Source organism: Balaenoptera physalus (genome assembly GCF_965194825.1).
Source record: "Balaenoptera physalus genome assembly, chromosome: 1".
Classification (NCBI taxonomy): domain Eukaryota; kingdom Metazoa; phylum Chordata; class Mammalia; order Artiodactyla; family Balaenopteridae; genus Balaenoptera; species Balaenoptera physalus.
The window spans coordinates 164455592-164477499 of record NC_138882.1 but is presented as its reverse complement, the minus strand read 5'-3'; the positions used below and the strand labels follow the sequence as shown (position 1 = coordinate 164477499).

General features: G+C 41.8%; 1 protein-coding gene across 15 annotated transcripts in view; it reads left to right on the top strand.

Annotated features, from left to right (window-relative positions):
* MACF1 (microtubule actin crosslinking factor 1) overlaps positions 1-21908 on the top strand; it is a 341407-nt gene that overhangs the window by 210844 nt on the left and 108655 nt on the right. For 12 of the 15 annotated variants that reach the window (XM_082421746.1, XM_082421737.1, XM_082421748.1 and 9 more), the window contains 12 exons: positions 233-5671; positions 6212-6365; positions 7659-7870; positions 7958-8110; positions 11616-11849; positions 14098-14247; positions 15181-15414; positions 16508-16711; positions 18956-19474; positions 20272-20448; positions 20702-20825; positions 21636-21844. In XM_082421746.1, coding sequence (XP_082277872.1) covers positions 233-5671; positions 6212-6365; positions 7659-7870; positions 7958-8110; positions 11616-11849; positions 14098-14247; positions 15181-15414; positions 16508-16711; positions 18956-19474; positions 20272-20448; positions 20702-20825; positions 21636-21844 — 7809 coding nt within the window. The remainder of the gene's footprint in view (positions 1-232; positions 5672-6211; positions 6366-7658; positions 7871-7957; positions 8111-11615; positions 11850-14097; positions 14248-15180; positions 15415-16507; positions 16712-18955; positions 19475-20271; positions 20449-20701; positions 20826-21635; positions 21845-21908) is intronic. The other 3 variants (XM_082421741.1, XM_082421742.1, XM_082421739.1) reach the window with 1 other exon arrangement.

Below are 21908 nucleotides of genomic sequence, written 5' to 3'. Positions count from 1 at the left end.
ACCATCCCTTGAGTAATCTGTGAACTTCTGGCCATGTTAAACATTCTGTAGTTTAGAAAAATTCTTTTTTAGCATTAACACTGCCAGGCTTCAGAATGTTTCCTACAGGCTGGGGCTCATCCTGGCTGGGTTTTTCTTGTGGTCAGAATTTGATATACTGTAGTTCTTTGAATGACTCTTTCCAACATTTGTGCTTCTCTGATTCAGTGTTCTTTTTCATTTTCTCTTGTAGGGCTGCAGAGCAGTTGCTGGGGTGATTGACCTAGGCACAGTGGAGATATTTCCCATCTTCAGAGCCATGCAAAAGGGCCTCATTGACCAAGACACAGGCCTTGTGCTCCTGGAATCCCAGGTTATCATGTCTGGCCTCATTGCCCCTGAGACCAGTGAAAAGCTGTCTTTGGAGGAGGGCCTAGCCAGAAACCTCATTAATCCCCAGATGTACCAGCAGCTCCAGGAGCTAGAGGATGCCCTGTCCTTAATCAGCAGGCTTACTGAGAACAAAGGCCCTCTTTCAGTGGTGGAAGCAATTGAAAAGAAAATAATCAATGAGAAAGTTGGACTGAAAATCTTAGAAGCTCACCTGGCAACTGGAGGTTTCAGTCTCCCCCCTGATGAGAACTGTGTTAGCCTAGAGGAGGCTTTTCACCAAGGCCTCATTTCTGCCTGGCTTTACTCAGTGTTAGAGTCTCACCTGAGATCATCCAAGAACTTGATAGACCCAAACACAGCTGAGAAAATCGGTTTACTGGATCTGATGCGGAGATGTATTGTCTACCAGGAATCAGGGTTGAAATTGCTGCCTGTCAAGCAATTGGCAGGGGGAATGGTGAGCTTGAAATCAGGCCGGAAGGTTAGCATTTTCCGTGCAGTTCAGGAAGGGCTAATAGATAGGCAGGTCACTGTCCGGGTGCTGGAAGCTCAGCTTTTTGCTGGAGGCATAGTAGATCCAAGAACAGGACACAGACTTACAGTGGGAGAGGCTGTGAGACATAATTTGATTGACCAAGATATGGCCTGTGCTCTTCTCATAAGGCAGCTTCAGACAGGAGGCATCATAGACACTGTCACTGGGCGTAGGCTGACAGTAGATGAAGCAGTGAGCAACGATCTAATAGCTGCTAAGATTGCACTTGTGATTCTGGAGTCCCTTTGGTCATTCATGGGGTTGCTATGGCCCGAGTCTGGAGAGATTCTCCCAATTACAGATGCCCTGGAACAAGGTATTGTGTCTACTGACCTAGCTCATAAAATCCTTAGTGGCCGACAGCATATTAAAGCCCTATTTCTACCAGCAACCACAGAGATTTGGTCCTGGAAAAAAGCAATAGAAAATGGTATGTTAGACAAATATCTTGCCAATAACTTGAAGTCAATTTGTATCCCCGATGTGATGCCCCACATGCAATTAGCAGACTCTTCAGAGCGAAGCAAATTGAACGCGAATCCTGGAGCAGCAGGTGTGCTGTGCGGCAAGGGCCAAACTGAGGGCATCGCAAGCCATAACGAGAAGCTGCTGTTTCATGTGATGACTCACAGCTATATTAATGTGCGGGATGGACAGAGGCTGCTCCTGTTGGACAGTGAGCTGATAGAGGCACTAACAGCAAGAGGTGATCAAGCAGGTCCTCCAGAAGTGTTTGGAAGCGGGCATCAGAGACTAGAAGCTCCTGAGAAATTACAAGAATCGGTGAACGTGAAAATCACAGAAACTTTCTGTGATGGGCTGACTGTGAGGCCACGTGAGTTCCAGTTTTCTTCTCGGAGCAAAGAAGATCCTGATGAGGCAAACTGCAGTGAAGCAAAAGGCAAAAAGACCATTGTAGAACCAGAAGAGAACCCCAAAAGGGACCTGTTTGTAGGGCAACAAAAAGTGGGAAATCCAAATGTTGATACTTTGAAGGTCATAGATAAAGTCAAGTCAGAGTTTAAAAGGCAATTGTTAGCTACCGAAAAGGAAGACCAAATAGAAGTATCTACCAGAGAAAATGTCAACAAAGGATTTCTCCTTACGGTACCTCCTGAGGAAGCAGACGATGTGACTTTGGTGGAGGACAAAGATCCTCTTCCTGTTGAACCACTGAAGGAAGAATGGCAGACTCTCAGAGAGACTTCCTTTATGTGTCAGAAGGAACAAGCAAACACACTTGACATTGAATATACTCTAGGTGAAACTGGAAGACCTCTCATAAAACCCCAAAGCAAAAAGTCACAATTTCAGGTAGAGAAAACTCTAGTTTTAGAATCGGAACTAAAGTCTGAAAAGGATAAGACTATTCATTCTCTGGGCAGAAAGAAAGCATTAAATAAGACTTGTTTGGGTAGGGATGACCATAAACAAAGTACAGAAGGACACAACATGGCAGGTGGTGGTATGATGTTGTTAGAAAAGACAGACAAGGAAGCTAATGGCAGTGAAACTTCCCTGTCATGCAGTCATCCTTCAGAGTTGCTTGAAGAAGCTACCTTAAATATATTATCTGCACAATTACTAGAGGGCGGTATCTTTCATGAACAGACAGGTCAGAAGCTCTTACTAAATGAAGCAATAGCCCGAGGCCTTGTGCCTAGTCACACTGCTGTGAAACTTTTGGGAAAGCTGAACATGTTTCGGGGCTTCTTTGACTCTCAGACCTGCGAGTCTTTGAAAACTGAAGAAGTCATTGATGAAGGTCTAATGGATGAGAAATTGTTACACAATGTCCTCATGGCAGACAAAGCTATAAGTGGTGTCTTAGACCCTCGTACCCACACACTCTGCTCTGTGAAGGAAGCAGTTGCCATTGGACTTCTTGACACACAAACAGCCACCAGAATTTTAGAGGGGCAGGTGGTGACTGGTGGAATTGTTGACCTGAAACGAGGCAAAAAGGTTTCAGTAACTTTGGCCTCAAATCTGGGCTTGGTGGACAGTGCTGACCAGACAGAGCTTATAAATCTGGAGAAAGCTTCTAAAGGCAGAGATGCTGAAAAGGCAGTCAGGGAGAGATTAATTAGCTTACAATTGGAAACAACTGGAATTATGGACCCTGACGGCAAAGCCCCTTTAACAGTTGTGCAGTCCATTGACAGAGGGCTTTTGGAGAGTGATGAGGCCATGCGGTTGTTGACAAAGCAGGTGGTAGATGGAGGTATCATTCACCATATATCTGGGATGAGACTTTCTGTTGATAGTGCCTTTCAACGTGGCATCATTGATGAAGATTTAGCCGAGCAACTCAAAAAAGTTGAGAACGTAAGCCTCCATCAGTTCTCTCATCCTGAAACAAAGGAAACTATTTCCCTGTCTGAAGCCATAAAATTAGATCTTGTTACCCCGGACTTGAAAAGAGAAATCCAAGAAATTCAGGCCTTGACTGGAAGCTTTGTAGATCTCATTTCTGGCCAGAGATTGACCTTGGCAGAAGCTGAAAAAGAAGGACTCTTAACTAATAAAGAAATATTGTCTTCAGGAATGATGAATGGGATTATAGATCCTGAGAATTACAGAATTGTTCCCTATGCAGAATTAGTAAAAAAGTGTAAGATTGATATTGAATCTGGACAGAGGTATCTAGAAGTAATTCCCTTCTCAGACATTAAAGATGGAGCAAGTGACAAAGTACTTACATTGTCTCAAGCAATTAAGCTTGGAAAAGTAGATTTTGCAGCTACACTGAAGGTTCTGGAAGCTCAGGCAAATGCTGGAGGAATCATAGACACTGCCACGGGGAAAAGATTGACATTGGCATCAGCTTTGGAACAGAAATTAGTGGATGAAAGCATGGTCCGAATTATTGCATCCCGTCAGGTGTTAGATGGAGGAATTATTGACATATTTAATGATCAGAGAGTGACTTTAAAGGAAGCTATTGAGAAAAGACTTATTAGCCCTGAACTGGCAACTGTAATCCAAGTAGATAACTTCGAGTCCAGTGATCACCAGGCTCAGAGTGAAAAGCAAGGTGGAATTGAAGGATGTGAACTAAAGAAAGAATTTCTAAGAAAGGAAATGTTAATTGCTTGTAGTCAGACTGCTGAAATGAGTTGTGGTAAAGGAGAAAGTGAGAAATTATTTCAAATTGAAAACCAATCTGCACGGAAAAAGGTTAAAGTGAGAGTTTCTAATGGGGAGCAGGCAAAAAAGAGCAGGGAAATTTCATTAAAGGAATTGGAATGCAAGGGTCAGGATAGGAGATCTTCTCGAGGTGCTAAAGGATCTTTCAGTATCATAATTTCTAGTGATGGTAAAGGTAAATCATTGGGCCAAGGTTCAGTGACACACCCTCACTCAGAAATTTGTGATTTTAACCCCAAAGAGGTGGCTTATAATACCATGGAAAAAAATACAAATGAAGAGCAAGAAAAAATAGTGGCACAGACAGAAATTATTTCTCAAATGAAACAGTTTATATCAGGTCTAGATTCTAAAGAAATAAGGGGAAACCAAGGAGAAATTATTTCAGAAGTACAAGAATCAAATTGTGAAACTCCGGGCAAATTGCCTAGTCAGCAGGTTATGCAGAAACCAGTGAAAACCAGGGAGAAAGGTAAGAGAGGAAAGAGGGAGATGATTGTAGAAGAAAGTGTCAAAACACGCAAACCAGCAGTTCTTTCAGAAGAAAAGCTGAATCAGGAAACTGCCATTAGAGATGACCATGACTCTAATATAGAGAGTCAACCTGTGGAAATAACTATAAGTGAAAAAGGGAAAGAAACTGATGGGGAGCTGGGATTTTCTGTTGTTGGTGAAGCTGAAGATTCTTCTTCCCAAATGATACCCAAAGGAATTTCTGTAAGAAATCAAGATGCTTTAACATTCTTCAACTCTAATCAGGTCAGTGAAGGAGATGTGAAAAATTTAAGCCTCTGCTTGACTTTAAAACCAGAAGAAAATTTATCTCGAGAAGTTACTGTTGGGACCCAGAGTGAAATACTCTCTTCTTTGACCCCACGACCTGAAGGATTGTACTACCAGGAACCAGTTGGAGAAGCCCAAGTTGCAGACACATCCCCCATTTTCACAACAGACAAGTCTTTCCAAGGAACCACCAGACAGGAGACCAATTATCATCAAGATTCTTGTGTTACTTTTAAGATTAGGGAAACCAAAGATCTGACTTTCTCATCTAGTGAAAGTAAAGAAAAATCATACCAAGAAGTACCTTTTGACTCAACAAGCGCTGTTAAATTGGAAGAAATTAGAGTAGGCTCCAAAGAAGTCAGTTATTTGGAATTCTCAGACAGAAAGGACCTTCATCCTCAGGACAGCAAAAGTGATCGTGAACGTTGCGGAATTCTTGAATCTAAAATAGTAACACCTCAGGAAATAACGGGGGAGAAATTTCTAAAAATGTCAATCCCTATAGTTACAGATGCAGAAGCAGGGTCTTTTGAAGGCATAGTTACTCAGGGAATTCCCAGAGTTTCAGTGTCTCTTCTCCCAGAGAAACTGTCCAAAGATGTATCTCGAAAAGAGAGTACAGGACAAGAGGATGCCACCATTAGTCCTATTCCAGAGACCAGTGGAGAAGAGATGGTACCCCTAATATCATACCCCACAATGAAGATGGATGAGAAGACACCACAGGAGAAGCTCAGAGAGAGGTCAGAGCCTGGCAGTGAACAAACCCCCTTCATGACTGCAGCGGGGGGAACGACTGTGAACCCGGAGCCCTTCAGAGCTACCAAAGTAAGTTACCCAGTGGTGTGTTTGTGTGTGTGTGTGTGTCATAGCTAATTTCATGCTAAGACTCTTGACAAGATACTGAGCTTTCATGTGTATAATTGTATACATAAATACACTTCAGGGCACTAGATGATTCTCTAAGATATAACTTAATCATCATCTGTTTGTAACATAGTTGTTGGAAAATTAGGCAGTGGCTCTGAATGTCTTTCTGAAATTTGCAAGGGTTTTAAGTTAGACACTAACGTTGAAGCTAATTTAAAATACTGAGGCTATGGTACCTGAAGTCAGAATAGGTTTTGGAAGTTTTGCTAAAATGATGCTTATAGATTGATAATTTTGAGCTGCTGCTCCCTGAGGAAATTTAATAAAATCACTTTTTTGTCTATTGATTTGCGACAATTTAGACAAAATAACATATTTTATTTCATTCCATCCAATGTGTAGTAAAAATTTCTATTCTATTCTAAGACCCTGCCTGCTTAAAAAGCAGACTTAAAGGAGTATGTCAGATTTGAGTGAGTTTTCTTTTTGGCTCCACAGAATGTATTTAACCGGCAGCTCTGCCTAGAACATGATGAGAAGTTGGTATCCTATCTGTCTCTATTACGAGACATTGAAATGAAGACCAAACAAATTCAACCTCTAGAGCTAAACCTGGCAGAACTACAGGATCTGCTGTGTCAGGCCAAGGTAGGTTCCCAGAGACTTCCTCCAGGCCCATCGGCGTGGAGAAAATAAAGACTATTCAGGAAGAAAAACGTGTTCAAAAACACTACCATTTAATGGACAAAAAATAGATTGGAAAAGTGTAACTAGAGATCTGTGAAGAACACCAGGGAGTACCAGTCTCACAGAAGCTAAAGCAGAAGAGAGTCAAGGGAGGAGTAGTCGGCAGTGTTAAATACAGTAGGGAGACTGAGTACAGTGAGGACTAAAAGGGGGTTTAGTGCCTGAGAGTCGCTGGGGACCTTGATAAGAACAGTTACAGTGCAGTCATGGGATATAAACTAGGTTGCACTGAGAATAAACAGGAGGTTGGACGGTACGGGCAATTAACGTATGTCATTCTTTCCAGAAGCTTGATAGTGCAGGCAAGGAAAGAGGTAGAACACTAGCTAGAGGAGATGGACTAAAAGAGGAATGTTTTGAGTGAATTTTTAGGCTGAGGAGAAGGAACCAAAAGATAAGGAGAATTTGAAGTTAGAGGAGAGAGGAAGTGCTGACTGGTGGAATGAGGTCCCTGAGGACATGGAAAGGCATAGACTTAGACAGCCTTGAGCGGGAGGAGGAATAGCTCTTTGACTGGAACTGGAGGCTGAGAGTTGTCACAGGATTGGAGTCACGATGAGGACAGAGATTGTAGAGGTTTACCAGTTCTCTCAGTATCTAGAGTGTGGCCTTGGGCAGGGGGGCTGAAGGGGAAATGAGGATCATGCCCAGAAGAACTACCGAGCTCTTCCCCAGCTTGTTTCTGGCTTCTCTACTGAGGAGCAGGATATTGAGGAGTAGCTGCGTGGGAAAGCTGGCTTGGGATATTTTTATGTTCATTGGTTCTGCTCCCTTGGACTTTGGAGTGGAAGACTTGTCCTTTGATTGACTTATATTGCATAACATTATTTAAAGCATAATGACACTCTTGGAGAGGCAGCAAGTTGTAGTGCAAGGAGCATTGCACTGAGTCAGAAAACCTGAATCCAAGTCTTGGCTCTCTTGCTTATCAGCTGGGCGACCTCAGGGGAAAACAAATTCACATTTTTAAGCACTGAGGAATCTCTCCTGTTAATCCAGGATAATAATATCTACTCTGCCCACTTCAAGAATTATTGTGAGAACCAAATAAACTAGTGAATGTCTATAAAAACATTTTATAAACCCTAAAGCCTGTGTAGGCCTGAGGTGACAGAAAAATATGTTCACAGCTTATTCCTAGACAGCAAGATTTCTAGTCTTGATTTTGGAGGTAACTCCACTTTATGCCCTCAGGTAGTAGACAGGGAGCTAAAGGATCTGTCCACGGTGGTGAGTCAGGAATTGGAATGTGTGAATCAGATTATCATCAGCCAGCCTCAGGAAGTCCCGGCTCAACTGTTGAAGGCTCTAGAAAAAGATGCCAAGAATCTTCAAAAGTCCCTCAGCTCTGTGAGTGACACCTGGGGTTCCAGACTACTCCACCTCCAGAATGCTGCAGAAGTAAAAAAGGTAGCTTCTTGTTTTTATTCACAAAGGCTCACAAACTCTGGGTAGACCTGGAGAGTTTTATCATCTAATTTGCCATTTATTTCTTAGACTAGAGTTTTAAATCAGTATGAACAGCTAGAAGGCAGACTTCAAGATCTGAGAGCCTGGGTTGGCAATACCCATCTTATTCTGAACAGCAAGGAGCATGTCAATGAAACAGATACCGTCGACAGCCTGAATCACTATCTCCAACAGTATGAGGTAAGCAGTCCACCAGTTCTCAAGCATGTTTTATTTGTTCTTTTGAGTTGTATCAATTTTATTTCTCTGCTAGGCAAACTGGTATCTGTACTTGCCTTTCTTAGAAAGTCTGACTTTCCATTTGAGAAATAAAGTCAGCTATGTTTAGTTTTTTAGGTTATCATACCTCTGGAGCTTCTTCAGTGATTATGATTATTTTTCCTTTCAGCTGTACTGAGAATCTGTGGAATGGCCTCTGATTATCCAACTTCATCTTCTCTTTATAACTGAGCATCTAGTATCCCTTTTTTCTATTTTGCCCAAGATCTAATCCTATGCGCACACACCAGTTGTTTTTTTTTTAATGATTCTAGACTTTCTTTCTTTTTGCTTTTTATTTTTTGAATTTTATTTAATTTTTTTTATACAGCAGGTTCTTATTAGCTATCTATTTTATACTTATTAGTGTATATATGTCAATCCCAATCTCCCAATTCATCCCACCCCCACCCCCTGCTTTCCCCCCTTGGTGCACACACACCAGTATTTTTAAAATTATTATTATTATTATTTTTTAACATCTTTATTGGAGTATAATTGCTTTACATTGTTGTGTTAGTTTCTGCTGTATAACAAAGTGAGTCAGCTACACGTATACATATATCCCCATATCCCCTCCCTCTTGTGTCTCCCTCCCACCCTCCCTATCCCACCCCTCTAGGTGGTCACAAAGCACCGAGCTGATCTCCCTGTACTATGCAGCTGCTTCCCACTAGCTATCTGTTTTACATTTGGTAGTGTATATATGTCAATGTCACTCTCTCACTTCATCTCAGCTTACCCTTCCCCCTCCCCGTGTCCTCAAATCCATTCTCTACGTCTGTGTCTTTATTCCTGTCCTGCCCCTAGGTTCTTCGGAACCATTTTTTTGTTTTTTTAAGATTCCTTATATATGTGTTAGCATACGGTATTTGTTTTTCTCTTTCTGACTTACTTCACTCTGTATGACAGACTCTAGGTCCATCCACCTCACTACAAATAGTTCAATTTTGTTTCTTTTTATGGCTGAGTAATATTCCATTGTATATATGTGCCATATCTTCTTTATCCATTCATCTGTTGATGGACACTTAGGTTGCTTCCGTGTCTTGGCTGTTGTAAATAGAGCTGCAATGAACATTGTGGTACATGACTCTTTTTGAATTATGGTTTTCTCAGGGTATATGCCCAGTAGTGGGATGGCTGGGTCATATGGTAGTTCTATTTTTAGTTTTTTGAGGAACCTCCATACTGTTCTCTGTAGTGGCTGTATCAATTTACATTCCCAGCAACAGTGCAAGAGGGTTCCCTTTTCTCCATACCCTCGCCAGCATTTATTGTTTGTAGAATTTTTGATGATGGCCATTCTGACTAGTGTGAGGTGATACCTCACTGTAGTTTTGATTTGCGTTTTTCTAATGATTAGTAATGTTGAGCATCCTTTCATGTGTTTGTTGGCAATCTGTATATCTTCCATGGAGAAATGTCTATTTAGTTAGGTCTTCTGCCCATTTTTGGATTGGGTTGTTTGTTTTTTTGATATTGAGCTGCATGAGCTGTATATTTTGGAGATTAATCCTTTGTCAGTTGCTTCGTTTGCAAATATTTTCTCCCATTCTGAGGGTTGTCTTTTCATCTTGTTTATGGTTTCCTTTGCTGTGCAAAAGCTTTTAAGTTTCATTAGGTCCCATTTGTTTATTTTTGTTTTTATTTCCATTTCTCTAGGAGGTGGGTCAAAAAGGATCTTGCTGTGATTTATGTCATAGAGTGTTCTGCCTGTGTTTTCCTGTCACACACCAGCTTTGATCAGTGATCTAGAGCATGGGTTTGCAAACTTTTTCTATAAAGGGTTAGATAGTAAATATTTTAGGCCTTGCAGGTGACCTGTTTCTGTGGCAGCCATTCAGCTCTGCTGTTGAAACATGAAAGCAGCCATAGACGGTACATAAACAAATGGTTGTGGACATGTTACAATAAAACTTTATTTACAAAAACAGGTGTCAGGCAGATTTGGCTCGGGGACTGTAGATTGCCGACCTCTGATCTCGAGAGATGGTTTTCTTCTTGTTAAACTCCAAGTTACTTGATTCTTTTTATAAGTCAGTGAGAGAAAGTTAAAGATTCTGAGATACATATGAGCCGAGGATTCTCCCCCCATCCCCACCTTCAACATTGTTGTTTCTTTTGGTTATACTTAAGGTAATATCAGATAATACTCACATTGGTTTATCCACGCTCTGCTATAGATATTCCTCTCCTAAAACTCTTTCTAAAGTCAGAGCAGAACTAGAGATGTTCCCTCCTATTCCATCCTCTTCATTTTCCCCAGTCTTAGGAGACACAGACCTAAATGTTGTCTGTGGTCAGGCTTCCTTGTATGCAACCTCGTCCCTCTTTATCTTGCAAGAGTTGGCCTGCCTTCTTTCATAGCCTTTTATCCAAATATACCATTGGAGGAGTGAGTAGCATACTTTATCTGTTCACGGGCAGAGTACTAAAAGAAGCAAGAGTGAGAAAAATTTCTAAGATACAGTACGAGATATGAAAACAGAGCATCTCATGCATTGGGATCCTTGCCTAGTTATAACTTACACAAATTCTGTTATAGAAAGAGAGCCACAGCCTAAGCCTCATTTTCCTAGTGACAGTTTCCCAAATCCATGTGTTCACACATGAAGGAAGTATAGTCTTGTGATAAATATCCAAGAAGCCCTTCTCCCAGCCTGCTTTTCAAGATTGCTGACTACGCTCAATTTCAAAGTGATAGACGGGTAGATATCTTACTTGTTTTTATGTTCTTTATTGCATCCAGTATAACATAGTTGATGATCACTAAATGTTTGTGGGAAAATTGCATGCTTTTTAATTGTCTGAAAACAGATAAATTCTAGTGTTTAGGCAGTTTTCTACTGCTTTAAAGAAGCAATATAACTATTATATAAGAAAGTCTGACTGTAATCCTTTACAGTTTTAAAATATGTAAGCAACATTATTTACTCTAAAAGTCAAATTTCAGTGAACCAAAAATAAATTGAATATTTTCTCACTTCTGGCCTACCAGGTACTCAGGGCTAGACAAATACAAATAGGTATTTGAATCTAAGGAAATACAATTAGACAGATATATCTCAGACCAAAAATTCATGTTATACTTTCCAAAACTTAAAAAAATACATTTTTTCACAGACACGTGGGATTAGCTGTACTGTAATTCTGGTATTATAAATAACTGAAAGCTTAGTGCATTTAGAAATCAAGGGCTAGTAAAAGAAACCTAACTGTAATATGCGAGGGGTTTGGAGAGGCCAGAAGTGAGAGAGACTTCGGTTTGGCCCTAGAAATTATCAGTGTCAATTATAAAAATGTAAGAAATTAACCTCTGTTTGATCATGTTGATTCTTTGATTAGAACCAACAGCTTCTGCTTCTATAGAGAATAAGAAGTTTCTTTTCTTTTTTCTTTTTCTTCCTTTCCCCACTTACCTTAGTATTTGAAACAGCCCATGGCTGAAAGGAAATCTCAGCTGGATGCACTTGCCTTTGATATTCAGTTCTTTATCTCTGAGCACGCCCAGGACTTGCCTCCTCAGCAGAACCGACAGATGCTAAGGCTTCTGAATGAACTGCAGAGGTCCTTCCAGGACCATGTGGAACGGACCGCAGCCCAGGTGGATGCCTTGCAGGGCCGTCTTCAACAGATGGAGCAGGCAGCCCGGCTTAAGGTCAGGCTGAACCAGAAGCTGGACTCAGTTGGTCTCTGGATGTCCTCTATCTTTGGGTTTTCTGGCCAGACTCCGTTTGTCATGATTCCAGGAGCCTGCGTTTACCAGTTTTGATTGGTTCAGGCCAGTTTGGTTCTGGTCCAGGAGGCAGCTGTTCTGGCTGTTTTTCTTGCCGTGTTTTTGGTTTTATGTGTGTGTGTGTGTGTGAGAGAATATGTGTGTTTACATGTGTATGCATGTGCAAGTGTTTTCTTTTTAGTGAGACTCTACTGTCACTGTGTCTCATTGTCTCTGACTTTCAAATGAAAATTTTATCCCTAGCCCTTATTATTTCTCCTACTCTCTCCCTCAGCGTTCTCTTGAGGACTGTTAGGAACATTTAGGTACTCTGAGCTCTTGAGAAGAATGGTCCTGAAATCAGTTTTATTCTGGGGCTTTTCAAATGATTAACAGTAAGATTCCTTGACCACCTTCAAACAGCTGACAAAAAGACTTTTATCAGAATCATATTAATTTTTTAGCACATTTGAAATTATTATTTTCTAGCACAGTTCTTTACACTGTTGTGCCCAGTGCTTATTCAGTTATCGGAAAACTGTGTGTAGAAGCACTCTTGGTACATTTTGGGGGGTGGGGGGAAGCAGCTAATCATCTCACCACCTTCTATCACAAGCCTCTTCTTGCAGGGCTCAACATAATTGCATTAACGGTAACATCATTACCTTATAATACCAAGAATGATGCTTATGCCATTTCTGCTGTTTGAATAATAAGTTGGAATTCAGCAAGATGATACTAGAATTGTCCTTGTCACCAGCAAAACTGTCTCAGGGTCTCTTTTATTAAATATTGTGCAAAGTAGAATTGAGCTTTTGAGTCAGGCTTAAAGGATAGTAAAGGCTTAAAGTCACGTCTCTATGTCCCTTATTACTGCTTAGTTGTTTCAGCTGTATTGAATTTGAAGTAAAATACTAATGAAATATGTTAGGTTACCGTCCATATCTGGAAATTTGCCGTGTCCTCACTTGGGAATTTATATAGCCTGGTGTAGCTTATGGATAATTAACGAAATAGCATTGGTCTGGGCCACCTTAAGACACAGCCCACATCCAGGATAGGCTCCTGAGCTGCAGAAGGTGATAGAGTTGCATGTGAACATTCTCTCTAAGCGTGTAATTAATTCCACAATGTTTATTAACCTTGTTATTGTCAGAAATGCTCTGCTTCTCTCTATATTTGCCCTGAATGCATGTGTATGTCTGTGTGTTAACTTGTTTGCTTTGCTTTTTTCAGATTCAGTCTGCACCCATCCTAACCCATGAAGATCCTGTTTTACAGCTGAAGAACTCTTAGGAGTTCTCTTCCAGAGCCCTTCTATTTGTCCTAAAGAGGGGGAGAGAGGGCCAATTTGGGCACCTGTTTGTAAGTGCAGGTGACTAAAACACCATCAGAAGGTAGAAACTGGTGGAAAACGGTTCTAGAAGGATGGTCAGGAGAACACATCATGCTCAATTGCTCAATCAGGTGCTTCAGTGTCATGCGACTGAGAGGTCTGGAGAAAGGATCAGGCACAGAAGTGTACTCCCTCCTCCCCTTGGGCTGGCTTTTCTCTTGGGTAATGGTATAGACACCTGAAGGACTGAGCCCGTTGCTATTCTGGGGCAGTTCCCTTCTCCTCAGAATAGCCAAGCCCTTCATGCCTGGCATGTAATCATTCCATTTAATGGGTGTCTGCATTTGTGAGACATTTGATTTATATAAAATCAGCTCAATTACTAAGAAACTCAATTAGCTTATAAATTATCCAGTTTCTTGATTTTTACTCCTAGTCTAGTCCTTCTAATTTTCCATATTATGACTTAACATATAGTGTATCATCCAGTTCCAGTAGAATTGATCAGAACCGCTAATTTATTATTACCACCAATATCATCTGTGGATTTTAAGCATCTGGGCTCTCTGTTCTCCATTTCCAAGGATAATAACAGCAGTCTGGCAAAGGAGCTTCCAGACCAAAACCTGGGAGCGTTCTCACCCCAAATCACCGCTGATTATAATCCCGACCATAGCCCAAGATTAACAGACGATCCAATTGAGGGGAGATTTCTGTGCCTTTTCCTCCTCTAGTCTCCCACCAACTTTTCCATCCTTGAGATATAACCTTCCTATTTTACATTTCAGAGAGTTATCTTGTATTTATAAAATGAGAATCATTAATTGTCTCTTGGCCCCTTTGCATTTTAATTAGACCCTGCAGAAACAACAAAATACCTGTCACCAGAAACTGGAGGATCTTTGCAACTGGGTAGGACAGGCAGAAAGAGCATTGGCTGGCCATCAAGGTAGAGCCACCCAGCAGGATCTCCCTGCTTTGCAGAAGAACCAAAGTGACTTGAAGGTCAGTAAGAGCTAACTCATTTTTTTCATTCCTTCAAGTATTTATAAAGGCTTGCTATGTGCCAGGCACAGTGCTTAGTGCCAATAACATAATGGTAAACGTCCCTGCTCTCATGAAGCTTACAGTGTAGTGGAAGAGACAGACATTGCACAAATAATCACAAAAATGAACATACGATTTATTCAGTATTATATCTATAAAGGAAAAGTTACATGAGAACATATAACAGAGAGACCCAATCTTGACTTGGATATCAAGATTACCTTAAAGAAGTGTCACTTAAACTGAGAAACAGAGGGTACGTAGGGGTTGATGCATGAAAGTGTGGGAGGAAGAAGAAAATTGCCAGGCAGAGGCCTGTACATCAGTCTGGAGGTGGGAATGGGGTCGAGCACAATGTATTCAAGAGCTGAAAGAAAGCTAGTTCAATTGGACTGCGAAGAAAAAAAAGGAAGATTAGTGAATGATGAGTCTGGAGGGTAGGACCCAGATCACTCTGGGCCTTATAGGCTACATTAGGATTAAGGAGTGATAACCAAGAGAGTTATAAAGGACCAACCAGGCCTCAACTCCACTAGAATCCTGTTGTCAACTCTTCTTTATAGAAGAATGATCTCTTTGAGGATAACTCATTGCAGAATAAAAATCATGTTTGTGGGCAGTCGCCTTTTTTGTCTTCACTAAATATCTTCTTAGAAATTTAAATTTAAATTTTACTTAGAAAATTAAATATTAAAAAAGTTTCTTAATTAAAAAGCATTTAAAATTTTATTACCTCCATTGGTTTAGGCATAAACCTTAATTAAGCAAATTATACTCAGGGACATACGTCAATTGCAGATAATGTCATCCTAGTCATTCATCTTCATGCTGTTGAGAGGTCTTAGAAGTTCTAAAGTTGAAGCCTCTGCCATCCTGTTTTCATGTGTTAAGGATTTACAGGATGACATTCAGAATCATGCCACCTCATTTGCCAGTGTTGTCAAAGACGCTGAAGGGTTCCTGGAAGAGAACCAAACTAAGCTGAGCCCCCATGAGTTGACAGCTCTCCGGGAAAAACTTCATCAGGCTAAGGAACAGTATGAGGCTCTCCAGGAAAGGATGAAGCTGGCCCAGAAGGAGCTGGAGGAAGTGGTGACCTCAGCCTTACAGCAGGAGACTGAAAAGGTAACCAGACTGCTATGATGCTTGGTGTTTTTCAAAAAAGAAAATTTTGGTACCTACACAAATAAAAGGTAATGAAGGGAAACTGCTTTACAGAGAGCATAGAATCTCAAAAAAGGGTTAATTCAGGAGCAGATCTGTGAGTCAATATTTATTTTTATAAGAAACATCCTGAAGGACTTTAAGTTAGGAGTAGTTGGTAGTAAGTTCATATTCTAAATCATCACCATCATCATCATCATCATCATCCTTGGGGAAAAAGCAAATGGCATATTTCTAACATGAATCTGGACTGGTGCTCCAAGGGTACTAATGAAAATACCTGGGCAGTCTTAATGGGCCACAAGCTATCCTCAAGCTGCCACTATAGTTTCAGTGGGAAGTCATGGCACTGGGATAAACCTAAAAGAAGGTAAAGTCTCATGGTCTTCTGCATCCCACTCAGCACTGGCTTATTGAATCAAAGTTCTTTTTCTGGCTGTGAACTTGTACACTAATGAGGGAGGTAGAGAATGTGGAAAGAGAAGTAAGTTACCTGAAGATGAATTCTGAAATACATGAATATATCACTTGGCATAACCTGTTTTATTAAAGTACTTGAAGAGTCAGCAAACAGAATTTGAGAGACAAGTTTCAGAATTCAGTGCTCTACTTGGCAGAGAAAATGCTGGGAGTAGTCTGCATTTTCCTTAAGGAAAAACAGACAGGTAATTGAGTGTGACTGTGATATTGTTTATCCTACCAAGGCAGTGTATAACTTCTGCGTACCTAGAAAGGATTCCATAAAGCTTGGAGGTGCCAGGACTAAATCATCTCTTAACAAATCCCTTTCAAATCCTGGGATTTGCCGCCCTCCTGCTCCTTTATTAAAAGCAGTGAGATATAGATCAAATTTAAGGATTGTTTTAAATAATTATTTTTCAACAGATTTAGAAGATGCTTATTTTTCTTTGTGGGTGCAAAGACTGTTTATACCCAGCCTTAGAGCCTCTTCTTCTTTTTTTTTTAAAGCCTAAATGTCTTCCCTTTTACTTAACCTTTGGCTGATAGCTGAGTATCTAAGGCCTTCTCACTAGACTCCCCCTGTGGCTTTCAGAGTAAAGCAGCAAAGGAACTGGAAGAGAACAGGAGTAAGATCGATGCTCTCTTGGATTGGCTGACTTCAGTGGGATCACTGGGTGGACAGATGGAGCAGCTCTCAGGAGATAACCTGGAGAAAGGAGCCTTGGATACCACTGATGGTCACATGGGGGTGAACCAAGCCCCAGAGACGCTGGGCAAGCAATGTGAGAAGTTGAAGGTGAGCATGTTAGCTTGTTCTTACAATGCTGGGTGAATCTCTGCTGCCCTGGGCAAGTCACCATAACCTCCTGCCCTAAATCCAGTGAGCACTTCTCAGTTCATATCTTCTTTGATTTCTCAGCAGCCTTGACAGTCTTGACCACTCCCCTTGAAATAGTTTCTCCCTTGTTTCCATAGCACTATCTGCCCTGATAATCCTCCTCCCTTTCCTCTGGCCAGCTTTTGAAATACTGATACGCTTCCAGGTTGTAGCCTAGGCCTCTTCTCGTCTTCAGAATATATTTTCCTTGGGTAATCTCATCCACCCAAGACACTTCACTTCCCATTTGTACTAGTGGTTTCCATGTATATATTTGTCTCCAGCCCAGATGCCTGCCCTGAGCTTCAAACCAGTGTATAAATCCATCTGCCTATTTGCACCTTGGAACCACAAGCACCTCAACCTGAGAAATAGACCTCCTATTTTCTAAAATACCCCTCCCCCATTGAACATGTTCTCCTTCCTATATTCCCACTTACTTGCCTGGACTAAACATCATCCTAGATTCCTTTCCTTCCCTCACTCTCCCATATTGAATCAGTCATCAAATCCCACGCTTCTTATAGCTCTTTTAAAGTCGTCCACATTTTTTATCTCCATCGAGATATTATTGCAGTTCAGACTACTATCAGCTCTCACTTGTGTTATAGTAACTTCAACTGGTCTCCTTGCCTCTTGGCTTTTACCCTCCAATCCATTCCCACACTACTAAGTGATCTTTTTAAGATGCTGTGTCCCTGCTTAACCCTTTTAATAGTTCCCTGCTGCCCTCAGGAAACTATTTCTTACTCATCTCTACTCATCTATTCATTCAGCAAATATTGAGGGCCTGATGCATGACAGGTATTGGAGATAAACCAGTGAACCAGCCAGATCCACCATCTCCAAGACATTAACTGACACATGCAGGCATATTGTATTACATGATTGAAAGACTATTACATATTTAGGGAACTTAGAAAACACACGGATCACATATGTTAGTGATACCTTTATAGCATACAGAATTGGTTTAGCTGAAATGCTTCTGTTGAACAGCCTGTGTGGGCCATTGCCTTATTTTGTATTCATAGGATTTCTGCCTCTTGCATGCTACTTCTGTGCTTGGAAGATCCGTTGTAGTGTGTACCCTAGAGCCATGGCAGTCTTGGCACAGAGCAGAAATGGTCCTGCTGTCACAGGGGCTTCCTGATACTGCTTGCTGGCAGCTCCATCTAGGAAGGACACTGTCTTACCTGTGGGTGGATGAGAGTGGGGACACCTGGGCAGTATACAGACAAGCTGTAGTACTGCCCCTTACTGTCTCTTTAAGCAGGATATATTTGTCACCCCAGCTTCGCTGAGATGACATCGGAAGCTGAAGCTATCAGGTTGCTGTTGTCCTTCTCTAGGGAGTTGCATAAACAGTATAGATAGTTAAGAACACTTACTGAGCTCCCAGTGACTTCTGTTAGACTCAGGAAGAACATTTTAGGAACAAAACCAAGCAACCACAACTGTCCTAAAAGAACTTACGTTCCACTGAAACAGAAAAAAGGTCTACATGTCTGTACATAGACATAACACATACAAATAAAACGTACAGATTACCTATACTATCCAGAAATACGGTTTATTCTCACTAATATACAAATTGTTTATTTAAAGAATTAATTTTCCAACATTTTTTCTAGTAGGGACAGTCTTCAAGGATATGTGAATGACGTATTTCACAGCTTAGCATTTGCGGGTTTTATGCTGTCGTATGTATGACTTATCCAGCTTACTGTCTCCTTCCATCAGTGTGGGTGGTTTTAGTTGGCCATTTGTACCTTCTCTTAGATCCGGGGTAGTTTAGTGAAGAGAGTCAGGTTCAAGTCATAATCTGTCCCTTAACTATCTGCATGACCTTAGTCAAGACATACAGCACCTTTTTGGTAGTCACTTATCCCATCCTTGATATGGGAATTACATGGTCGGCCTACACTGCAGATGGTGGCACGAGTATTATGAGATAATACATGAAAACTGTCAGATCCTAGATGAGTCAGTTCATCTGGGATTAGCAGATGGCATAATGCATAGAGAGTGAGAGATATTGATGATTTCTGAGCAGCTGGAAAAGTGACCTATTGAGATCTCTCCCTGCTTCTAGCTGTAGACATAAACAAGTTATTGTGGTGTCCCTACTGATTGTCCTTTGTTTGGGGGGATTTTTGCCAGGCTCGTCACCAAGAATTGCTGTCTCAGCAGCAAAATTTCATCCTGGCCACTCAGTCTGCTCAGACGTTCCTGGACCAGTATGGCCACAATCTCACACCCAAGGAGCAGCAGATGCTGCAAGAAAAGCTCGGAGAACTAAAGGGGCAGTATGTGACTTCCTTGGCCCAGTCAGAGGCAGAACTGAAGCGGGTGCAGACACTACGGGATGAGCTGCAGAAGTTTCTGCAGGATCATCGAGAGTTTGAAAACTGGCTGGAACGGTCTGAGAAAGAGCTGGAGAATATGCACAAGCGAGACAGCAGCCCCGAGGCCCTTCCCGCCCTACTAAAGCGACAGGGGAGCTTCTCAGAGGATGTAATTTCCCACAAAGGAGACTTGAGATTTGTGACTATCTCAGGACAGAAAGTCTTGGACACAGAAAATGGCCTTGAGGAAGGCAAAGAACCATCAGCAGCTGGAACCTTAGTGAAGGACAAGCTGAAGGATGCAGCAGAAAGATACAGTGCTCTCCATTCAAAGGTAGAGGAGAGGTTCCTGGCAGCCCCTGGTGAAACAGTCATGGCAGCCATCACACAACTGTGGGTGGTTTCTGGGGCTTACAGTAAGAACCTCAGACACAGTGAACAAGCTGATTTGTAGATTGACCATGGGTAGAATGAGTTATGAGTGTTTATGAGTTCTGAAAAATTGCAAAATATAGAGGCCCAGGGGCTCATGCCTGATCTGAGCAATATCCAGGGGTATGTCTCACTGCAGTGGTGAAGGTGGAAGTGCTCACCTCCCTGTGTCCTGACCAGCAGCCATGGCCTCCCAAGAGACAGAGCACAGGGAAACTTAAACCAAATACACAGTCTTTATTCTGGACAGAACATCTAGGGTAAATCCTTATCTTCCTCCCTATCAAAGAACTCCCTTTAGCTCCCAAGATATAGAATCCAGTCAGTTCTTCTTACCTGTCTTATGCTTTTTGCCAACATCTTTCACCCCACAAAAGGAACACGTTTTGTACCTCTCAGTCCCCACCTTTGCCTGCAACCTGATGTATATTTCTTTGGTGGCTTGTCATACAACTAAATCTTCCCAGGTATATAATAAAGTGGGGGTGGATAGTATGGATCAAACAGTCACACCCCACTTACAGAAAATGGTTGCTACCATCTATCTGTGGGGGCCCACACTAACCTTAACTGTAGTTACAGTCAGTTCCCTGTAACATAGCCAGACCTCTTTGGACTGTGCCTGGGAAGCTGCTGCCTTTGGCCTGACCCACTTAAGTCTGCTTTCCCTTCCTTTTTTTTTTTTTTCTTATGGCACAGTGTACACGACTGGGCGCTCACCTGAACTTGCTGCTGGGCCAGTATCAGCAGTTCCAGAGCAGTGCCGAAAGCCTGCAGGCCTGGATGAAAGCTTGTGAGGCCAATGTGGCAAAGCTCCTCTCAGAAACTGTCGCCTCTGACCCTGGGGTCCTGCAACAGCAGCTTGTGACCACAAAGGTGAGCCAATACACAAGCTGTTGTACTGCATGGCTTAGAGTAGCTTCAAAGCAAAGCAGATGCTTGCATAGGTTAAAGGCAGTGGTTGGGATGCCTTGGACAACATATGATTCCTAAATACTTTATTCTGATGTCTGTGGCTATGGATAAACAGAATTATTCTGTAAAGCTGCTCAGTAGCTCTCGACCCCTAGAACCAGCTTTGACTATGCACTGTGATGGTTTTCTTGTGTCCTTTTTCATGGACAAGCAGCAGTTGCAGGAGGAATTGGCTGAGCATCAAGTACCTGTAGAAAAGCTCCGAAAAGTAGCTCATGACCTCATGGAAATTGAAGGGGAGCCAGCCCCAGACCACAAGCGTGTTCAAGAAACTACAGGTATGAAGCAGCAATAGCCAGAGCGTTCCCCTAATTCCTAGTATGTGCCTCTGTTCTGTAACGTATCACATTGTGTTGTACAAGTATCCGTGGTGCTAGCTAGGGGCTGTGGATATAAGCACGAATAGCTCACCGTCTAATGAACTTTATTCTTACACCATACGAGGCCTTCGTGGTCTGACTTCAACCTCTTTTCCCCAGGCACTCGCCTTCTAGCCACACCCAACTTCTTTCCTTTCCCAAGTCATTTCCTCATTACTATACCCCTGAAGTTTTTCCTATTGCTTAGCTGCTAACATTTATTGAGTCCTTACCATACATGATGAAATCTTGCTCATGCTTCAAGATGTAACCGGGAAGTTACTTCCTTTGTAAAGTCCTGACACCACCCCCGCCCCGACCCCCAAGAAGAAGTAAAAGATAAGAAATAGTCATTCTTCCTTCGGGTTTCTCTAGTACAGTACTCCTAGTACCAATATAGCACTTATGATTTTATTATTATGGTTAGTTGATGTGCCTTCCACTACCTATGCTCTCTTTTAGAGTTTTAAGGTTTGTAGAAGGCAGGGACTTTATCATAATAATCTTTAGTCATCAGCATCGAGCACAATTTCTGGCACTTAGTAGGTGCTAAATATATAATGCTTCTTGAATTTGGTTCAAATAGTGATGTATTTAGGCTTATTCTTTCTGTTTGTCTTGATTTCTGTTGTTATTATAACTAACATGTACAATTTAAATACGTTTTCTTTTTCAAGTGCAACACAAAAATTGTCCCCACTCTCTCTTCTCATGGCCTTGAATTTCCAGATTCCATACTCAGCCATTTCCAAAGCCTCTCCAGTAGCTTGGCAGAGCGCTCTGCTGTGCTGCAGAAAGCCATTGCCCAGTCTCAGAGTGTCCAAGAAAGCCTGGACAGCTTGTTGCAGTCCATCAGTGAAGTTGAAAATAACCTGGAAGAGGAGAAGGTGGCACCGCTGTCATCAGGAGTCATCCAAGAAGCCCTGGCCACTAACATGGTGAGACCTGTGCCCCAAGAGTTAGCATAGAGGGTATATTTGCCATGTTCCATAATGACATCAT